Source organism: Vanacampus margaritifer, chromosome 8 (assembly GCF_051991255.1).
Source record: "Vanacampus margaritifer isolate UIUO_Vmar chromosome 8, RoL_Vmar_1.0, whole genome shotgun sequence".
NCBI classification, from domain to species: domain Eukaryota; kingdom Metazoa; phylum Chordata; class Actinopteri; order Syngnathiformes; family Syngnathidae; genus Vanacampus; species Vanacampus margaritifer.
The window spans coordinates 11,000,537-11,016,743 of NC_135439.1; the positions used below are offsets into that span (position 1 = coordinate 11,000,537).

Here is a 16,207-nt window from a genome sequence, read left to right on the forward strand (position 1 = left end):
TTTATTCATTCTATAGAGCAGAAGTCGCTATTTGAGGATAAACAGTAATTAACTGCCATTGTTTCAGTTTAGGGTTGCATTGCTGTTGTTGTTAACAATTCAGTTATGTTTTGGTTATGTTAGTAAAAATGTATGGATATTAAAGTAAATAAAATTCCACCTTCACCTTCATTGTGCAAGATGGAGTGAATTCTGCTGCAAATATCCGGATGACTGCATTTGTCTTCACTGCTTCCGGGGCTAGAATCCAGCATTTTCACAAACCTTTCATCACAAACCTTTTATTTGTTCCCCACTAGATCACAAACATTCTGTGGCACTGACATTTCATTTCACGTGTTACCACCAGTGCTCGGTTTAGCCAACCGTTTTTCCCCCGTGCATGGGACAATTTCACTCCTGCCATTTTTTCCAAAATACTTTCTCATCATGGGAATTTGAAAAAAAAATGGAATTGTACACCATCGTGCTGTTTCTTCCTCATTCATATATATTAGAGTGCTGTATATGTTCCATATACTGTATGATATACAGTAAGCAGCTGTATAATATACAGTATATATCACTCTTTTCCTGTCTTTTCTCTGTGTTCTCTCCCTTTCTCCTTCCTGACTAAAATGCTTCCTCTCGGCCACCCCTCTGCTGTCTTGGACAGAAGGCGCTACTATGAGACCTATGTTAGGTATGTTCTTTTTCCAGGTTTGACACCAGCAGTAACAAGCAAAGAAGGGGTTTTATTTCCCTGTGGTTTCTTTCATTTTATTGTTTGGATCGGCGAAAGGCTGAATTCCAGCTAAACACGGTTTAAGCGTGACATGCTGTTCAGTCGTTTGTATGGTTAGTGTACAAGTCTTGTCAAACTTTGTGGCAATTATGTGAGGTAAAAGGAGAATAATGTTGACAAGTGGCCAGCATATTGCAGACCAAAGCGTTTTTTTCGTCTGCATGTGGCATACTTTATCACCCAGGAGTGCTCCATGATGTCCACTAGTGGTCACTGCTTCTTCTTCTTTCAGCAAGGTCGCTTTCATTGTTTTTTGTAAGCATCAAATCTCCTAAAGACATAAATGACCGCTTTTTGGCTTTTGGCTGGCTCAGTTTTATGCTTAAAGGGGGAAGTCAACCTTAAACATTTCTTGACAGTAATATGTTATATGTGACCTCACTAGTTTAAACATGACATTCTGGTTAAAAGTACATTTGTGGAATATGAGTTATGAAGCAAAATCCAGCTGTTTTTATTCATCTCAGAGGACGGCCATTTTGCCACTTTCTGTCGACTGAAGATGACATCACAGTTGCTCATGGCTTAGGTAACGACCAATCACAGCTCACCTGTTTTCTGAAGCTGAGCTGTGATTGGTTGTTACCTGAGACCAGAGCAACTTTGATGCCATTTTCACTAGACAGCAAGTGGCAAAATGGCCGCCTCCTGATATAACTGCTGCATTTTCTGGTTAACTCACATTCCACTAACGCAATATTAACCATCATACCGTATTTAGACTAGTGGGGCTGCATAGAACATATTATTGTCAAGAATTTTGGGAGGGGTTGACTTCCCCTTTTAATGAGGTTTTAGAAACATTGCAACCACATACAGGCTTATATCTGCATGGCAATGCCTGACATAAATGGAGTACACCTGCCGACTCTCAGCCTTGCACCCTGGTTTGCCTTCAGGTCCAACGGTGGGGACAGACGCCACCCCACCATCCGCAGAGAGGAGGAGCTGGATGAAGATCGTTTGTCTGGGGAGTATTTCAGCGGAGAGGAGTTTTATGAGGATGACAGCATGCTTTCAGGAGACAGGTAAGCCAGCAACACATTCACTGGGCTAAACATTTGAATATGTTTGGGAAAAAAAGTTGCACTTCAATATTCTGCTCATTTTTGCAACATATCAAAAGTTATGATTTTTTTTGTATAAATTGTTGCAAGGTACCAAAACAGTGATACAGAGTATGAGACCCCCAAAGGTTACCATCATCCTGACAGTTACTATGACGACGATGAGCAGCCCCTCTACCGCGACTCGAGGAGGTCACCAAAAAGACGTTTGCTCCCTGCCACACCTGAAGAGTTGCATGGTATGAACCTGCTTCATAAGTTGTCTTCATATACTGTATATGACTCTACAAATGTCTTATTGAGAATTTTTTCTGATACTTTGGTTGCTAGCCGCTAGCTGTCCGCTAGCTTATCACTAAGATCATGAATTAAGTTTTAAGTACAATGTTTCAGCATGTTATTTTCCTTATTAAAAAATGATTACATTTTTTGTTGTTTTTTGGGGTGTGATATGTCCCACAGGTCACAGGAGGCCGTCCTTCAACTTTGAGTGTCTGCGCAGGCAGAGTAGCCAGGATGAGCTTCCACATCAACGTACTGCACTACCACTGCACCTTATGCAGCACCAGGTAACAAAAATAATAATAATTCACGTGCCAGTGCAAATTCTGCATTAAGGTCGGGGGAGGGCTGTGCCATACAGTTTTCCTCTGTTTTTCATGACCTTGGATGTCCTCACTTGTTAGGTCATGGCCGTAGCAGGCCTGGACTCCAGCAGAGCCCAGTGCCTCTCCCCAACACGCTCCACCCGCTCCTGGGCCACGCCCCCTGCCACCCCAGCCAGTAAAGACCAGTCGCCGTACTACACCCCCCTCATCCGCGTAGACCACCCACACAGGGATAGCTCCGCCAGCAGCCACGTATCGGTGCGCAAGAGCTCCTGGTACTCCGACGACCCCGAGTTCACGCAGAGGACGTACTCGCCCATTCACCTGCAGGTGCCGCCCGAGTTCCACAGCCAGTACCACCAGAAGCGAGGAAGCGCCACCAGCCTCGTTGAAGCGGTACGTTTTTGCTGAATCATTTCAGTTACAATTCGAGTTGCGCACAAAATTTTCAGGAGAAAAATTACCTCTGTTTGCGTGTTGTGGTACGAAAACAATAGCGACGCCAACGCGGCTTAAGATGGAAGCTGTTGCAGATGTAGATGGAAATTCCACCTCTGCATTCTAGATCATCCAATCCCAATCTAGTAGCTGTTGCGTTTGTGAATGACGTGGTAAAAAAAAAAAGTTTAAAAATATATATTTTTTTTGTACAGTGTGTATTTATTGAAATGTAACATTCTTAACTCATTCTCTGCCATTGACGGCTATAGACGTTTATTTCTATTAGTTAAAGATTTTTTTCAACTCTTGTTAACAAGAATGTGAAAACCTAAAAAAAAAATATTGAACATTTAGAACAGATATAAAAGTTGTGATTAATCGTGAGTTAACTAGTGAAGTCATGCAATTAATTAAAATTTTAATCTTTAATCTTTTCTTTTCTTTTTTTAAAATCGCATTTTTTTTTATTGTAATTAATCACATGACTTAAATAATTAACTCATGATTAATCACAAATTTTATATCTGTTCTAAATGTACAATAAATAAAAAAGTTCTAGGTTTTCATACTCTTGTTAACAAAAGTGGAAAACTAATAGAAATAGTTCAAATGCATTTTTTACGTCTATAGCCGTCAATGGCAGTGAATGTTTTAATTAAGAGAACGAACAATTAAATGTCAGCGTAATCCTAGGTTTTTTGTCCTTTTTTTTTTTTTTTTGCCATACTGGAATAAAGTGTAATTGCACATCCACTACAGTAGGTGGCACTGGTGCACTCATTGTCAGAGAGTATGCGATTAGCTCCGCTACACTGTAAAAACATTTTTTTTATAAAATAGCCCGTTACCGTAAGAGTCTGAAAATTCAGAAAGTTCTTTGCATGCACAAATGTACGTTTAATCAAATGAAGCAACAAAGAAAATTGTCTATAACTTATAAATTGTTCCAGTTCTGGCCACGCAGGTGACTGTTCCACCGGCAATTAGTGGCGGGATGTTCTTCCGCTAAGTCACCACCTTTGTTCATATTAACGTTCCTCAATAGCCTTCTTTTAACTTGTAGGATAATAGAGTATTTATAAAAGTATTGATTTACTGATTTACTTACTTAAGTATTGATTTTTATCATTTTTTACATTTTTATGTTTTGGGGATGAAACTGAATGCAGACATCCTAAAAATGTAAAAATATATTTTTAATGGGAAAAAAATGGACATAAGTGAGGAAAAAAATGGAAAAATGGGGGAAAAATGGACATGAACAATGAAAGTGTTTTTTCACATTATTGTTGCTCTACCATCTTTTTGCCTTCCTTCCTTTTTATTTTATTTTTATTTTACATTTTTATGTTTTGGGGATGAAACTGAATGCAGACATCCCAAAAACGTAGAATTTTTATTAATTTTTTTTATGTGGGGGGGGAAAATGGACATAAGTGTTTTTTACATACCAGCGACGATATATCAAGATCTGACTTCTACTTTTAAACTAAACAATTAAAAACATGTATTAATCTGTGAAAATGTAATATGCACTTAAAAGTTACAATAACATAATGGCTGAAAGATTTTTTATTTTTTTATTTTTTACAGTTTATGTGGGGGAGGGGTGACGGAGGGGCAGGCTTAACAAAAATAATTGAGAAGCACTGATTAAAGGCCAAGCCCTACTGACAGATATCCAAAATAGGCCACATGGGAGGAACTTGAACTCTATATGTTCTTTGTATGACAGTTTGCAAAACAAACTTATCTTATCCTGACTTTGTTTTTCATACAGGTTTTGATATCAGAGGGCCTGGGGAGGTACGCCATGGACCCCAAGTTTGTCGCCGCCACCAAGCACGAGATAGCCGACGCCTGCGAGATGACGATCGATGAGATGGAGAGCGCGGCCAGCCACCTGCTGAACGGCGGCATGGCGCCGGTCATCAACGGCGTCAACGTGTTCCCTCTTTTGACCGCGGGGGGCTTTGATCTGCAGGACCCGCCGGCCAGCTACAGCGACGACGAACCCGAGGCGGAACCCAGGGCTCCCTATGAAGAGGACCTGGCCGACGAGATGATTTGCATCACGACTTTATAGCAGAAAAGCACCCTTGACGGACTATCAGTGAAAATTCATAGGCTCTGACCAAAAGAAGTGCCTTCACACTGAAGACAAAAGGCAAAGAGAAGCCAGACAAAACCGAAGTACACGTGCTTTTTGAAAGGAAACTTCTCTCCCTGCCAGCAAAAGGACGTCACAGCACGGAGCCCTGCGGAACACCAAGGGGCTATCCTGACCTTCCTGTCAAAGGGCTTGACCTAAGGGGTCCGGGCAGAGACCATCCAGGATAAGTGGCGAGGACGTGCCATGCTCTTACCAGCTGGCGTGTTCGGGTGATGACAATCAGATGTACGATGTCATTACCTCAGTCACTTTCTTAAAGGTTTGGCATATCATGCAAGTTTTCAATGCAAGCATAGAAAGGCATATCTCCATCCGTCCCCCCCCCCCCCCCCCCCGGCCCTTCCTTCCTTTAGTCTGATTTGATGACGGTAGTAGCGCTGCAGCCGAGTCACACAAACAGAATATGCAGGAATTAGCGCGTTCCTTTTGAAGCATTTGCGATAAATGCACAAATGCAGTAGGCAGGGTTGTTTCAAGTCGTAGACTAGCCTGGGTAATATTTCCTAGTTGAGATGCTGTAAATTGTGTTATATAATACGGGACACTTTGTAAAGAGATATTCTATATTTTGTAATTATGTATGATTTCAATGATCAGCAATATGGACCATTCTGGTGAAAATCAGACACCCGTTTATTAGGTACCATTTGCTGCATTTTGATTTGCCTTTTATGTTTTGTGCTAATGCAAAGCCTTTATTTTATGTTTTTTTTTTTTTTTGCCTCTGGTCGCATTTTGAAGACGTTACGCTTTTGTGACCAACATTATCTGCACAACAGTTCTGATTTCTTAGCACAAGTGAGGTACTCATTGTATGATATATAAAAGTGACAAGTTTGAAATGGCGACCCCCGCGGCCCCCCCGTGCTAGCACACTATAAAGATGCAATGAATGCATCTGTTTGCGTCTTCATTCATAATGAAATCGATGCTGCTTTATTCTTCGTTCTTCGAAAACCTTATTAGGGTCACTCCCGATTAAAATGCCTTTTTTTTGCTGCTGATGGAAGACAAAAAAGATGGATGGTAGAGCAAAAAGAACGGAGGTCTAAATGATTATCTGTCAAAAGCTGGTGCTGGGGTTTTTCTTCGTGATTGATGGCTCCTTGAAGACTTTGTGAAATCTCATCTTGAGTGTGTGAGGGCTGCGTCCACTCTGGTGGCAGGAGAAGTCAAGTTGATGGGAAGTGATCTGTTTGGGAGGCTAAGCAATACTAAAAGACCCCTTCCACCCCAATTCCTGCCCACCCCCCCCCCCCCCCCCCCACCTGCCTACCTGGCGTCGAGCATACCTCGTTTGGCAAAGGTGACAACATATCATCATCTCAATGTATCTTTGTGAGGAGTTTTAAACAGGGTTAACTACGGATCTGCTCGTATGTAATAAATGTGACAAGAGGCTGAAACCGGATGGCCAATGAACACAAGATAACTTTATTGACAAGATGCCGTTGCTAACTAAAACAGGCTTTTACCGTGACGAGTTTTAAAGAGAACATTTCGGGTTCACGTGATCCGTTGTACATGTTTGGTCCGTCGGCGTGTGCGTGCTGTACGCTCATTTAACCGTCATGACAATGTAGATTTTTTCCATTTTGTGTGCACATTGAAAGGGCTCTTTGAAATGTTTGTGCGTTAAAAAAAAAAAGGAAAAAAAAGATAAATGTGTTCTAGTCATTTTGCAGATGACAAAAGAATGCACATAACTGGCACAGTGTACTATTCGTAGCAATTGATGAACTGGAAATATGCATTATTTTGTAAACACTTTTAAGCGTTGATTGAATCTAAAGATGAAAAGAACTTACTTTTACCTCAAGTCAGGGATTCCTGAAAAAAAGAGTAAATAGTAACTTGGTTGAGTCTTAAATATTAGCACATAGCTGTCTGTCTTTGCACAAGTAAGTGTATTGTGCTTCTGTTTCTCCTTTTTCTAAACTGAATTCTGTATTAAGGTGAGACAATTTTGTACTTTTTTGTGACCGTGTGTATGGTTTAGTGGAATCTATATTTGTCATTCACACCTCATCTTACAATGCTGGGAATGAAAGAGAATCAAAAGAGTCTTTTCATGGTGCGCCGTTGCTCTGCTGGGAAAAACAAGAAAATGGATAAAATACCAGTTTACAGAGAAACGTGCCGTTTCTATCACTTTTCTTCATATGGTTATAAATATAATTAATTTTATTAATGTTCTTAAAGCTGTATTCAAATAGAAGAAGATGTAAAATGTGTAAAAAGTTATCAGAAAGACCCATGGTAATGTTCTCTACTTGAAAGTCTTGATATTTGCTCTTAAATGTTTCTTTTTGGTTAGCATCAATCTCTTAGTAGCAAAATGCTTTAATATATAACATACTGGGTTTTGTAACGAATTTTTTTTTTCCTTTTGATTTGGCCTTGTCTTTATTTAAATTCTGTTATTTATTTTATATTGGGCATCATTGAATAAACTTATGCTGAATGACGGTTCTTTTTTTCTTGTTATATTATATATGGCCCAAAAAAAAAAAACGCTTGACTCCACCATAAGCCAACTACTTCACACGTTTGACACAATTCTAGATGTAGCCTATTGATGTCAGTCAAGTGCTTGCTGTTGGCATTTGGAGGTTTCAGGCTGGTGACACTTTGCTGGTTGCCATCTCCACCATGGTGGCCGCCTCTGACGCCTCCTCTTCCAGCCATGGCTCCTTGCCACACAACAGGAAAGGCACTGCGTACTTCCGGAACTGAAATCAACAAAAAAGGTGTCATAAGAGTCAGATTTACATTAATGATGAGGGTGTTTATATGTATCTATTTATTTACATGGAAGTTTTTTGTTTGGCATATTAGACAAGGTTTTGCCATTTAATGACCACTAGATGGCAGCACCTGTTTGTTGCAGTAGATGTAGATGATGGGATTGTACACGGTGCTGCTCTTGGCCAAGTAAACGGGCACTGTTGCTACCAGTGGGTCCATCGCCACATGCGGATTGTAGACCACCAGCAAGGACAGGCCAGCGTAAGGCATCCAGCTTATCAAGAAGCTCAGGACCATGACGACGACCATGGAGGCCACGCTCAGCTCCGCTTTAGCCACTGCGCCGCCTTCTAACTTTGAGCCCTGAAGTAAGTCAGGAGGGAAAGAGTGTAGAGAAATGAATGGTATATATTTTTTTGTGATTCATACTTGACTTAAAACAAAAATAAATAAATCAATGAATAAACAATTGTTTTTAGGTTTTTAAGTAGCAGAAAAAAAAAGTTGCTCTATTGACAATTCTGAGTCAAAATGGCGGTCGGTGAAATGACCCTTCGTCTATTGAAATGCATTGGACTTTGGATCGTTGTCATTTGAATTGTGAGGATTATTTTTATTTCAAAACTACTATAACAATCTGCCTAGTTTGTATGCTAGTCACAGGCAAAATCAATACAATACGCCCTTTGTTTTCACTGTGTAAAGTAAGCATTTGTGTTGCGGAAATATCAGGAATGCCCGGATGCTCGCAATTGTCAAAAGAAGCCACAAGATGGCAGCAAAGTATGATTTTTGTCAAAATGAAAGGCCTCAACTCACTTCAACATAGTTCCTTGACACTAAGGTAACGCCAAATTAATACAGTACTTTTTTCACTTTGGCTTAATTGAGCACAAATATTGCAAAAGGGTGTTGCTGATGATTTATTTTTTAATCCGAGATTAGGTAAATCTGGTGGGTACTATCCTTCCTCACAGGATTTCCATTTCACCCTGATTAATAAGTACATAAGTCTTTTTTTTTTATAAGAATAGATATGTGTTGACCAGAACATTCACACACCTGAAAGATTACATTTTAACATCACCTAAGGTTAGGGCCATGGGCGTTTATAGCCCATTTTTTTTAGGTGCCCAAGCACTCCTATATTGAATCCCCCCCACCCCACCCCTTCAACCCCTAAAATTCAAGAGATTATTTGTTGTTGTTTTTACATATGCCCCTTTTTAATCATGCTAGAGAGAATTGCATTAACATACAATACTTTGTTGAAGCATAATATTTTAACAAAAGAAATTACAGCAGCACCCGCTGCCTTCCACCCGATCCCTCCCACCTCTCCCCGACCTTGTTTGCACAGATGAATATGCTGTCGTTCATGATATACAGATCTACAGTCATGATGTAAAAACCTGGCCTAATCCTGGTTCATGTGGAACATTTATTACCTTCCACCACTCACTATCATCACATTATCATTGATGCTGAATTTAACTGTAGCTCACTGTTTATGCTGTTAGGTAGGAAACATTTAAAGTGATCAGAGACAACACCATCCTGCTTTTGAATTGGAATAGGAGATGCAAGCTGTTATGTCCTGTGACGTGTTATTATTAAAGTCAAAGTGCTACTGAACAAGCTAAATGATTGAATGCCAAGGATTAAAAACACCCAGTTGTGTAAAAGCCCACCTGATGTAACGTCCACATTAATTTAGTGTAGGACATCAAGATGATGGCGAAAGGAAGCGCAAAGCACACGCCAAAATAAACCAAGATGTAGGACACGTGGCGAGGATCTCGACTGTGCCAGTCCGGCGCGCAGGACGTCCCGACGCCCTCCAGCTCGTACCTCCCCCAGCCCAGAAGCGGGGGGACGTTCCACGTTAGGGACCACAGCCAGGACAATGCGATGCCCCCACATGCGTGCTGCTTCCGGAAGGTCATGTGCCCCAAAGGTTTACATATAACAAACATCCTCTCCACGGCGATCAGGGCGACGGTGCACAATGACGTGATGCCTGGAGAAGCACAACGTGGTCATTTTGAGTGTTTGAAAAGCCACTCATGTTACTGTGTTCACTCACCAAACAAGGACACGGCAAAGCCCTCCATCACGCAGCCTGTTCTTCCCAGGGAGAAGTACCCTTGGGCGTTGTTGACTACAGACAGAACCCCCCCGGTCATGGCTGTGCCCAGGTCTGCCACAGCCATGTTCACCAGAGCGTAGTTGAGCGGTTGCCTCAGCTGCTTGTGCATCAGGGACACAATAATCACTGTAGCGTTGAGAACGATGGCCGGCCCGGTGAAAAGGGCCATCACCACGGAGAGCGCCGCAAAGCCCGCGCGTGACAGCGGGGGCTCCCCGTGCGGGCCCAAGTAGATGGAGGAATTTGGGGTGAAATGCGAATGGCGCATGGATGCGGAGTTTTCGGCGCTCGGGTCCTCTTGCCGCTTGATGTTCAATATCTGAGAGCTGGAGAGAAAGTGCTAAGATGACATGCCTCGAGTCAGAGTAAATCCTCAGGAACGGGATTTAACAACGATTAATCCTGACCCCAAATGATCATCCGTGAACCCTCACCTTTTTCTTGATTAAGCACTCACATCGGATAAGCCGTCATGGGAAGTAACACTAAGCAGGTGTGAAGAGACTACAGCACTTCAAACGAAGTCTTTTGTCACATCATGTTGATTGATTTACATACTTTACTAATAGCGCTTTAACTATCTGGATGCAAATACTGTCTGTTCCAAAAAACTTTTATCATTTTGTGATTAAAATACAGTGCAGGGATATAGAACCGGGGCCAGCGCAAATAGTGAAAATCCGTATATAATCAATGCCCATTCAAGCTTTTCTCCATAACAATTTGGCCAAAAATATCTTTACATTAGCCTTTGTTTTTGACCGTTTATGACATTTTTAATTTGTAGATTAACACCTTAGCTTCTCACAATGGGTGCTCCTGTCCTGCAAGCCTTTGGCCAATAGTTTTCAGACTGGATTCCGGTTTGAATTTGACCCCTCTGTCTACGAATGTGACGTCATGTGTGCGTTGTGTAATTGAAGAAGGGAAACTGCAGTTTCAATCTCCGACCACAGGTGGCAGTAGGGATTTGAAATTCAATTTTCTGCGTTTAGTAGGTTTAAATATGCACTGAAAAAAATTTTTTTGAACACACCAAAACAATCTCGGGGGAAAAAAAAAAATGAACGGGGGTTCACCCCTGACACCCCCCCCCTCCAAAAAAAAAATCAGCTCCATTTGATTTATAGAGCACATTATCAACAACTGAAAGAAAGTGCTGAAAATAATAACAAATCCAACATAAATCAATTGAACGTAACATAATTTAGAAAAAATTTATTAATAAATATAAAATAATAAAATTGTATTTACTATGGCAGATAAGACATTAAAACAAGTGCAAAGTCTCCCACCGTGTTAAGAGCTGAAAAATATGAATGCGTTTTGAGATGTAAAAATCTGTCAAACAACTCTACCCTTGAAAATATGTCAAAATATCACTGTATTAATCAATTTAATTCAGCAATCACAGGACAAAGTGATCATCACAATGTATGGCATTCCACAGGGATCACTTGTAGAACCCTTGTTGTTTGATATACAAACTGACCTTTTTGAAACGTCAAAATATCACTGTATTAATCAATTTAATCAGCAATCACAGGACAAAGTGATCATCACAATGTATGGCATTCCACAGGGATCACTTGTAGAACCCTTGTTGTTTGATATACAAACTGACCTTTTTGAAACAAACACACTGAGTTGATTGATAACTTTGTAACATAACGTTGTATGCCGATGACAAGGCTTTTCATTCTATTCTGGAGGTGGTCGACTGTGAATGAATCCCCCTCCCTCGCCTCCTCTTGATTGTGAAAGGGTGAGGTTAAGCCCTCAGGATTTAGCACCACCACGAAGTGCCCCATGTTTAACCTTCTAAGAGGTTTATGTCCAATCAAGTCAAGATGGTGATTACAACTGTTTGGGTTGAGAGTTCATGTAACAGTGATGTCACCTTTGATTCTCATTGACCACGGCCGTCCTAGCATCGTGTTCACACATATATCTATGTTTTTATCACTTAACTCGTAATTTAATGAGATGGAGCATTCAGAGCAATTTAACCAAGCCAATTTCTTAGGTTTCATTTCTTCTCACAAATCGCCCTGTTATGCCAATTTTTCTACAAGCTGCTCCAATGTAATGTAAGACCGACATAGGACTTGCTCAAGGACACTTGGGCAGGTCTGAGTTAAGGACTCCCTTCAGTTTCATGACACACAACTGCTTTATTGGACACTTAATTAAAGCACGGGAGCAGTCAGCATTGTGAGGTCACAACGATCCGAGCGCCTTATCGCCACATTGCAGACAGTTCGGGGCTCCTCACAACTTTGATGTACGACGCAATTACTAAACTAATAAAAGCTTCAGGTTGAAACACGGCTGCTTGTGCTGGTGATGCCGGTGGCGGTTGGGGTCGCTGGTCATGTGCCCAAAAAAATGGGCATTATTCATGCTTGGGAATATGCACAAGTTTGCGTCTATGACTTATATGGCTCATTCTTGGCGTCATGTTACAGTGTTTTTAGAATTCACACTTGTAGCCCATTTGTATATCCATTCACACTCACATTTACGCCTTTGATTGGTTACCAACAACCGCATGAGTATCGCTCGCAGGCCCCTTCTAAAAAATAGTTTGCCAGTGATGGGACATTGGGATTTTCTAGGAATGTTGTAGAAGTGATCATTTTTGGTTAAATGTAAACGCAGCAGGGCTCTAAGATCAGACTTGGGTCAATTAGTGGAGGCTAGGGTTCAAAGTAAACATGGTGAAGCTGCTTTTAGTTGTTATGCTGCACACAAATGGAATATGCCAACAGAACTGAAGTCAGCACTGAGAGTAAATGCTTTTTAAATCCAGATTTAAAATGTAATCATTTTAAAATCTTTTCTTTCTTTTAGTAATTTAGGAAACCCATTTCCCCCCTGTACACGACACTGTACATTCTTTTAGCACTTTTGGTACATGACTTCTGTTTCCTCTGCTTTGCTTGTGAATGTTATTAACCGTTCAGTTAAATGCTTCAAGTGTTGCTTGTGTGAAACACATTGAGTTGCCTTGTATATGAAAATGTGCGACACATTGCCATTTAAAAAATTTTACTCCGGCAGATTTATAGAAAATAAGTGTTGCATATTGATATTTATTTATCTATTTCCTGTTATTAGAAATCATTTACATGACCAGCGTCTTCACATTAATGATTTCCTTTAATAATAAAAACATATCATGTATATATAATAATATAACAATATTGGGGTAATTTGGGCAAATGTATTATTAGTTCAGAAGCTGGTAGCCCTTTGTATTAATCACCTAAGAAGTAGCTCCCAACTTCAAAATGTTTGGTGGCCATTGCTCTATAGGGATAAAAGAATCACAGCCATGTTGTCTTGTATTTAAATTCAAAGATTTGCATTTAATCTTACGAACTGTTTGTTTCTAAACATGTTTTCGATACAATTTTTACTTAATCTAAATACATTTTAATTGAATCATTGTTTAAGTGCATTATTATTATTATATTAGTTTTTTTCAAGAAAATTAAAATAATATATAAAATATGCAAAACATTTTATTTTGTGTAAAAATACACAGTTTGTTTCCTCTCTCTCTCTCTCTCTCTCTCTCTCTCTCTCTTGCTCTCTCTCTCCCTCCGTCCCTCGCTCCCTCTCCCCTCCCTCCATGATGGGGAATGGCGTGGAGGAGGAGGTTCGCTGTCATATAGAAGGATAACACGGCAGCCCAAGAAGAAAACAGAAGAAGACGGCTGTCTCAACGGGGTGCAGGAGCAGACCCGCTCGCCGGTTCCGGGATCACTTTTTGGGGCCGAACATGATGCTTGTCCGGCGCACGTGCAGCATCGTCAGCCTGCCGCTGTGCATCGTGGCGGGCTTGAGCGTGCTACTACTGGAGGCGGCGGCATCCCAGCAGGGGATCCCTCTGTCAGTGTGAGTGACAAGTCATTTTGGCGGGAGATGTTGACTTCGGAAAAAAATTAATAAATAATCATGTATTGTGGAGGGATTTTCTGAGCGCGCATCTGGTCACGTGGCGTTTAGTAGAATTTTAACAGGCCGCGTTTGTTGGTGCATGGAATAAATAGAGGGACTTGTTTAATAAAGAGTTTCTCTGAATGACGAAAAATATTAAGGTGCTAAAATAAATTAAAGAATGCATGCATGAAATGAGGGGGGGGGAATCTCACTATGTGAAAAAATGGTTATGCTTTAGGCCTGTCGAGGCTTTTTTTCACGAAACATTTAGAATCATTATTGTCTTCTTTCCTGACTGGTCATTTAGACATCCACCCTGAAAAAATAAAAAATAAAACCTTTTTTTTTCGTCTTCAAATCAGAAAGCAATTGTATCAGTTTTCAGTATCACATTTAAGAATTTCGTTTTGAGGAATATTTCTCCAACAATGAGGTTTAAAAAATATATATATATATATATATTTATCCAAGCAAATCATTTTAGATGAGGATCTTCTTCTTTTTTTAAAAAAAACTGTTTAACTGGTGTCATAGCAAAAACGTGATGGTGTGAGTTCATGAAAAACAAACTTCCATTTTCTTGCAGACTTAAAATAAACTACAAAATATAAATGATAATGGTTTAATAATAATAATAATAATAATAATAATAAGTATATTCTGTAGTTAAATGATAGCCAGCATTTTTATTTTGTTGTTTTACAAAAAATTGAGTGATAGGCCTTTTATATTTCTTTTATTTATGATTTACATTATTGTGTTTTCAATTTTTTATTTTTTTAACCCAACTGGCAGCAGTTTATTAAAAGTGAAAGTGAAAGTAGTGTTCCCAATTCGGATCATCATTACAATTAGCTGTATAGGCCTGTGTCAAGCTGGTTGAAGGTCGGAGCATGTGCTATAAACTGAGCGTTTTCGTGTAAGGGATAATTTGCAAGTGAAATGTAGGGATGGACATGAAATGTCAGTTGAAAATGTAATGTTCTGTTCATTTTTCACAATATTTTGCAGGATGTTTTTGTATGTTATTTTGATTATATTTCGCCTTATTTTCGCCAGTGTAAAACTGTGGGCATCAGCTTTTGGTGGAGAGATTAAATCCATTTCTGCAAAATATTCTGGATCCCAGCTGCTGCAAAAGGTATTTAATGACTTTTCAAAATGCTTCTCTACTTTGTCTGTTGATCATGCAGCGGCACAGTTGAACACTGTCATGCTGATTTCCATCTCTGATGCTTCCTGATATTCTCAGTGTGTGCGCGTGTTCGTGTGCGTGTGTGTGTGTTCCGTGCTCTTGATACGGCCCATTAACCACGGCCCTGATTCCACATCCCTCCTGTCCTCATCCCGCCCATGAACTCCCTGGAGTCAAGAGGCTCAACCTCTTGGATATGAATGTGACACGGAGGCAAATTGGACAAGTGTGGGATTGAGGCTGATGATGTCGAAGGTGGAGAGTTAAACTTCATAAGAGGAATTGAACAGCCATTTAACAAAGGCCCATGATGCGGTAGATGTAATAACGACTTTTGACCACTTGTGAGCACTAAGTAACTTGTGATGAATGAGAGTCTAGATTTGAACCTGACAGACTTGACTGTCAGAGGTGGAAGATGTTGAAGAGGCTGGTGTGAATGTTGAAAGAATGATAGAAACTACAATAATTACAAGGTTAGCTGGCTACCCTTGAAAACATTTGTTAGGCAGGATTCAAGGAGTCTTAATTGAGTTGATTATTCTTCCTGTACTAACTTAATGTTTTTGATTGTATTTTAACCATGCACTGCATTTTAAAAGTACTAAATTACCGGTTGCACAAGATTAAAACGTGGTAATCTGACACTGTTCCCCCTCCTCTCCTTGGAAATTACAATGTTAATTAATTAATGTATTTATTTATTTATTTGAGATTTTAAATCCAATTATGAAATTCAATCATCAGTTTTAAAAGAATGTCTATCCAGAACGGGCTGTTCAGAAGACGAACACGCATTGATACTACAAGTCCCGAAATGCACTGCGCAGCCGCTTTCCCCGCCCCCTTTTTCAGAGCGCTCTCGAATGGTGACGTATTTCGTTTGAATCATGATTAAGAGTTAATTTCATGGCATAAAATATTTAACTAAATGCTGGTTTAAAACACTTTTCTCTCTGAATTTTTTTTCGTCAAAAATACTTTTTCTCAGGCATGCTTGTTGTCCTGGCTAATGTTAGTGTTCTGAGCTAGCATATCGCTAGTTGCTAGCCAACGAGCTAACTTAATAAAGTCAGTTTTTAAATATATAATGT

The 16,207-nt window shown here is 40.1% G+C and overlaps 3 protein-coding genes across 22 annotated transcripts in view; 2 read left to right on the forward strand and 1 right to left on the reverse strand.

Moving 5' to 3' along the window:
- cacna1da (calcium channel, voltage-dependent, L type, alpha 1D subunit, a) overlaps nt 1–6,737 on the forward strand; it is a 75,959-nt gene extending 69,222 nt beyond the window's left edge. For 16 of the 18 annotated variants that reach the window (XM_077572899.1, XM_077572894.1, XM_077572898.1 and 13 more), the window contains 6 exons: nt 656–682; nt 1,684–1,812; nt 1,942–2,090; nt 2,314–2,420; nt 2,538–2,855; nt 4,681–6,737. In XM_077572899.1, the coding sequence (XP_077429025.1) occupies nt 656–682; nt 1,684–1,812; nt 1,942–2,090; nt 2,314–2,420; nt 2,538–2,855; nt 4,681–4,986 (1,036 nt within the window). In that variant the 3' untranslated portion in view covers nt 4,987–6,737. The remainder of the gene's footprint in view (nt 1–655; nt 683–1,683; nt 1,813–1,941; nt 2,091–2,313; nt 2,421–2,537; nt 2,856–4,680) is intronic. The other 2 variants (XM_077572895.1, XM_077572897.1) reach the window with 2 other exon arrangements.
- LOC144056283 (parapinopsin-like) lies at nt 6,527–10,309 on the reverse strand. Its single transcript, XM_077572918.1, has 4 exons — nt 9,908–10,309; nt 9,513–9,841; nt 7,951–8,184; nt 6,527–7,805 (listed from the first exon to the last, which is right to left on the reverse strand). The coding sequence occupies exons 1-4, from the start codon at nt 10,236–10,238 to the stop codon at nt 7,689–7,691; spliced, it is 1,011 nt and encodes a 336-aa protein (XP_077429044.1). The 5' UTR covers nt 10,239–10,309; the 3' UTR covers nt 6,527–7,688.
- The window catches only part of cacna2d3 (calcium channel, voltage dependent, alpha2/delta subunit 3), a 34,926-nt gene continuing 26,417 nt past the window's right edge, over nt 7,699–16,207 (forward strand). For 2 of the 3 annotated variants that reach the window (XR_013295030.1, XM_077572914.1), the window contains exons 1-3: nt 7,699–8,189; nt 13,629–13,873; nt 14,978–15,059. Coding sequence is in view for 2 of the 3 variants with exons in the window: in XM_077572914.1 (XP_077429040.1) it covers nt 13,758–13,873; nt 14,978–15,059 (198 nt within the window). In the remaining variant the exon portion in view is untranslated. Of the gene's footprint in view, nt 8,190–13,628; nt 13,874–14,977; nt 15,060–15,968; nt 15,983–16,207 lie in introns of those variants that run through there. The other variant, XM_077572915.1, reaches the window with a different exon arrangement.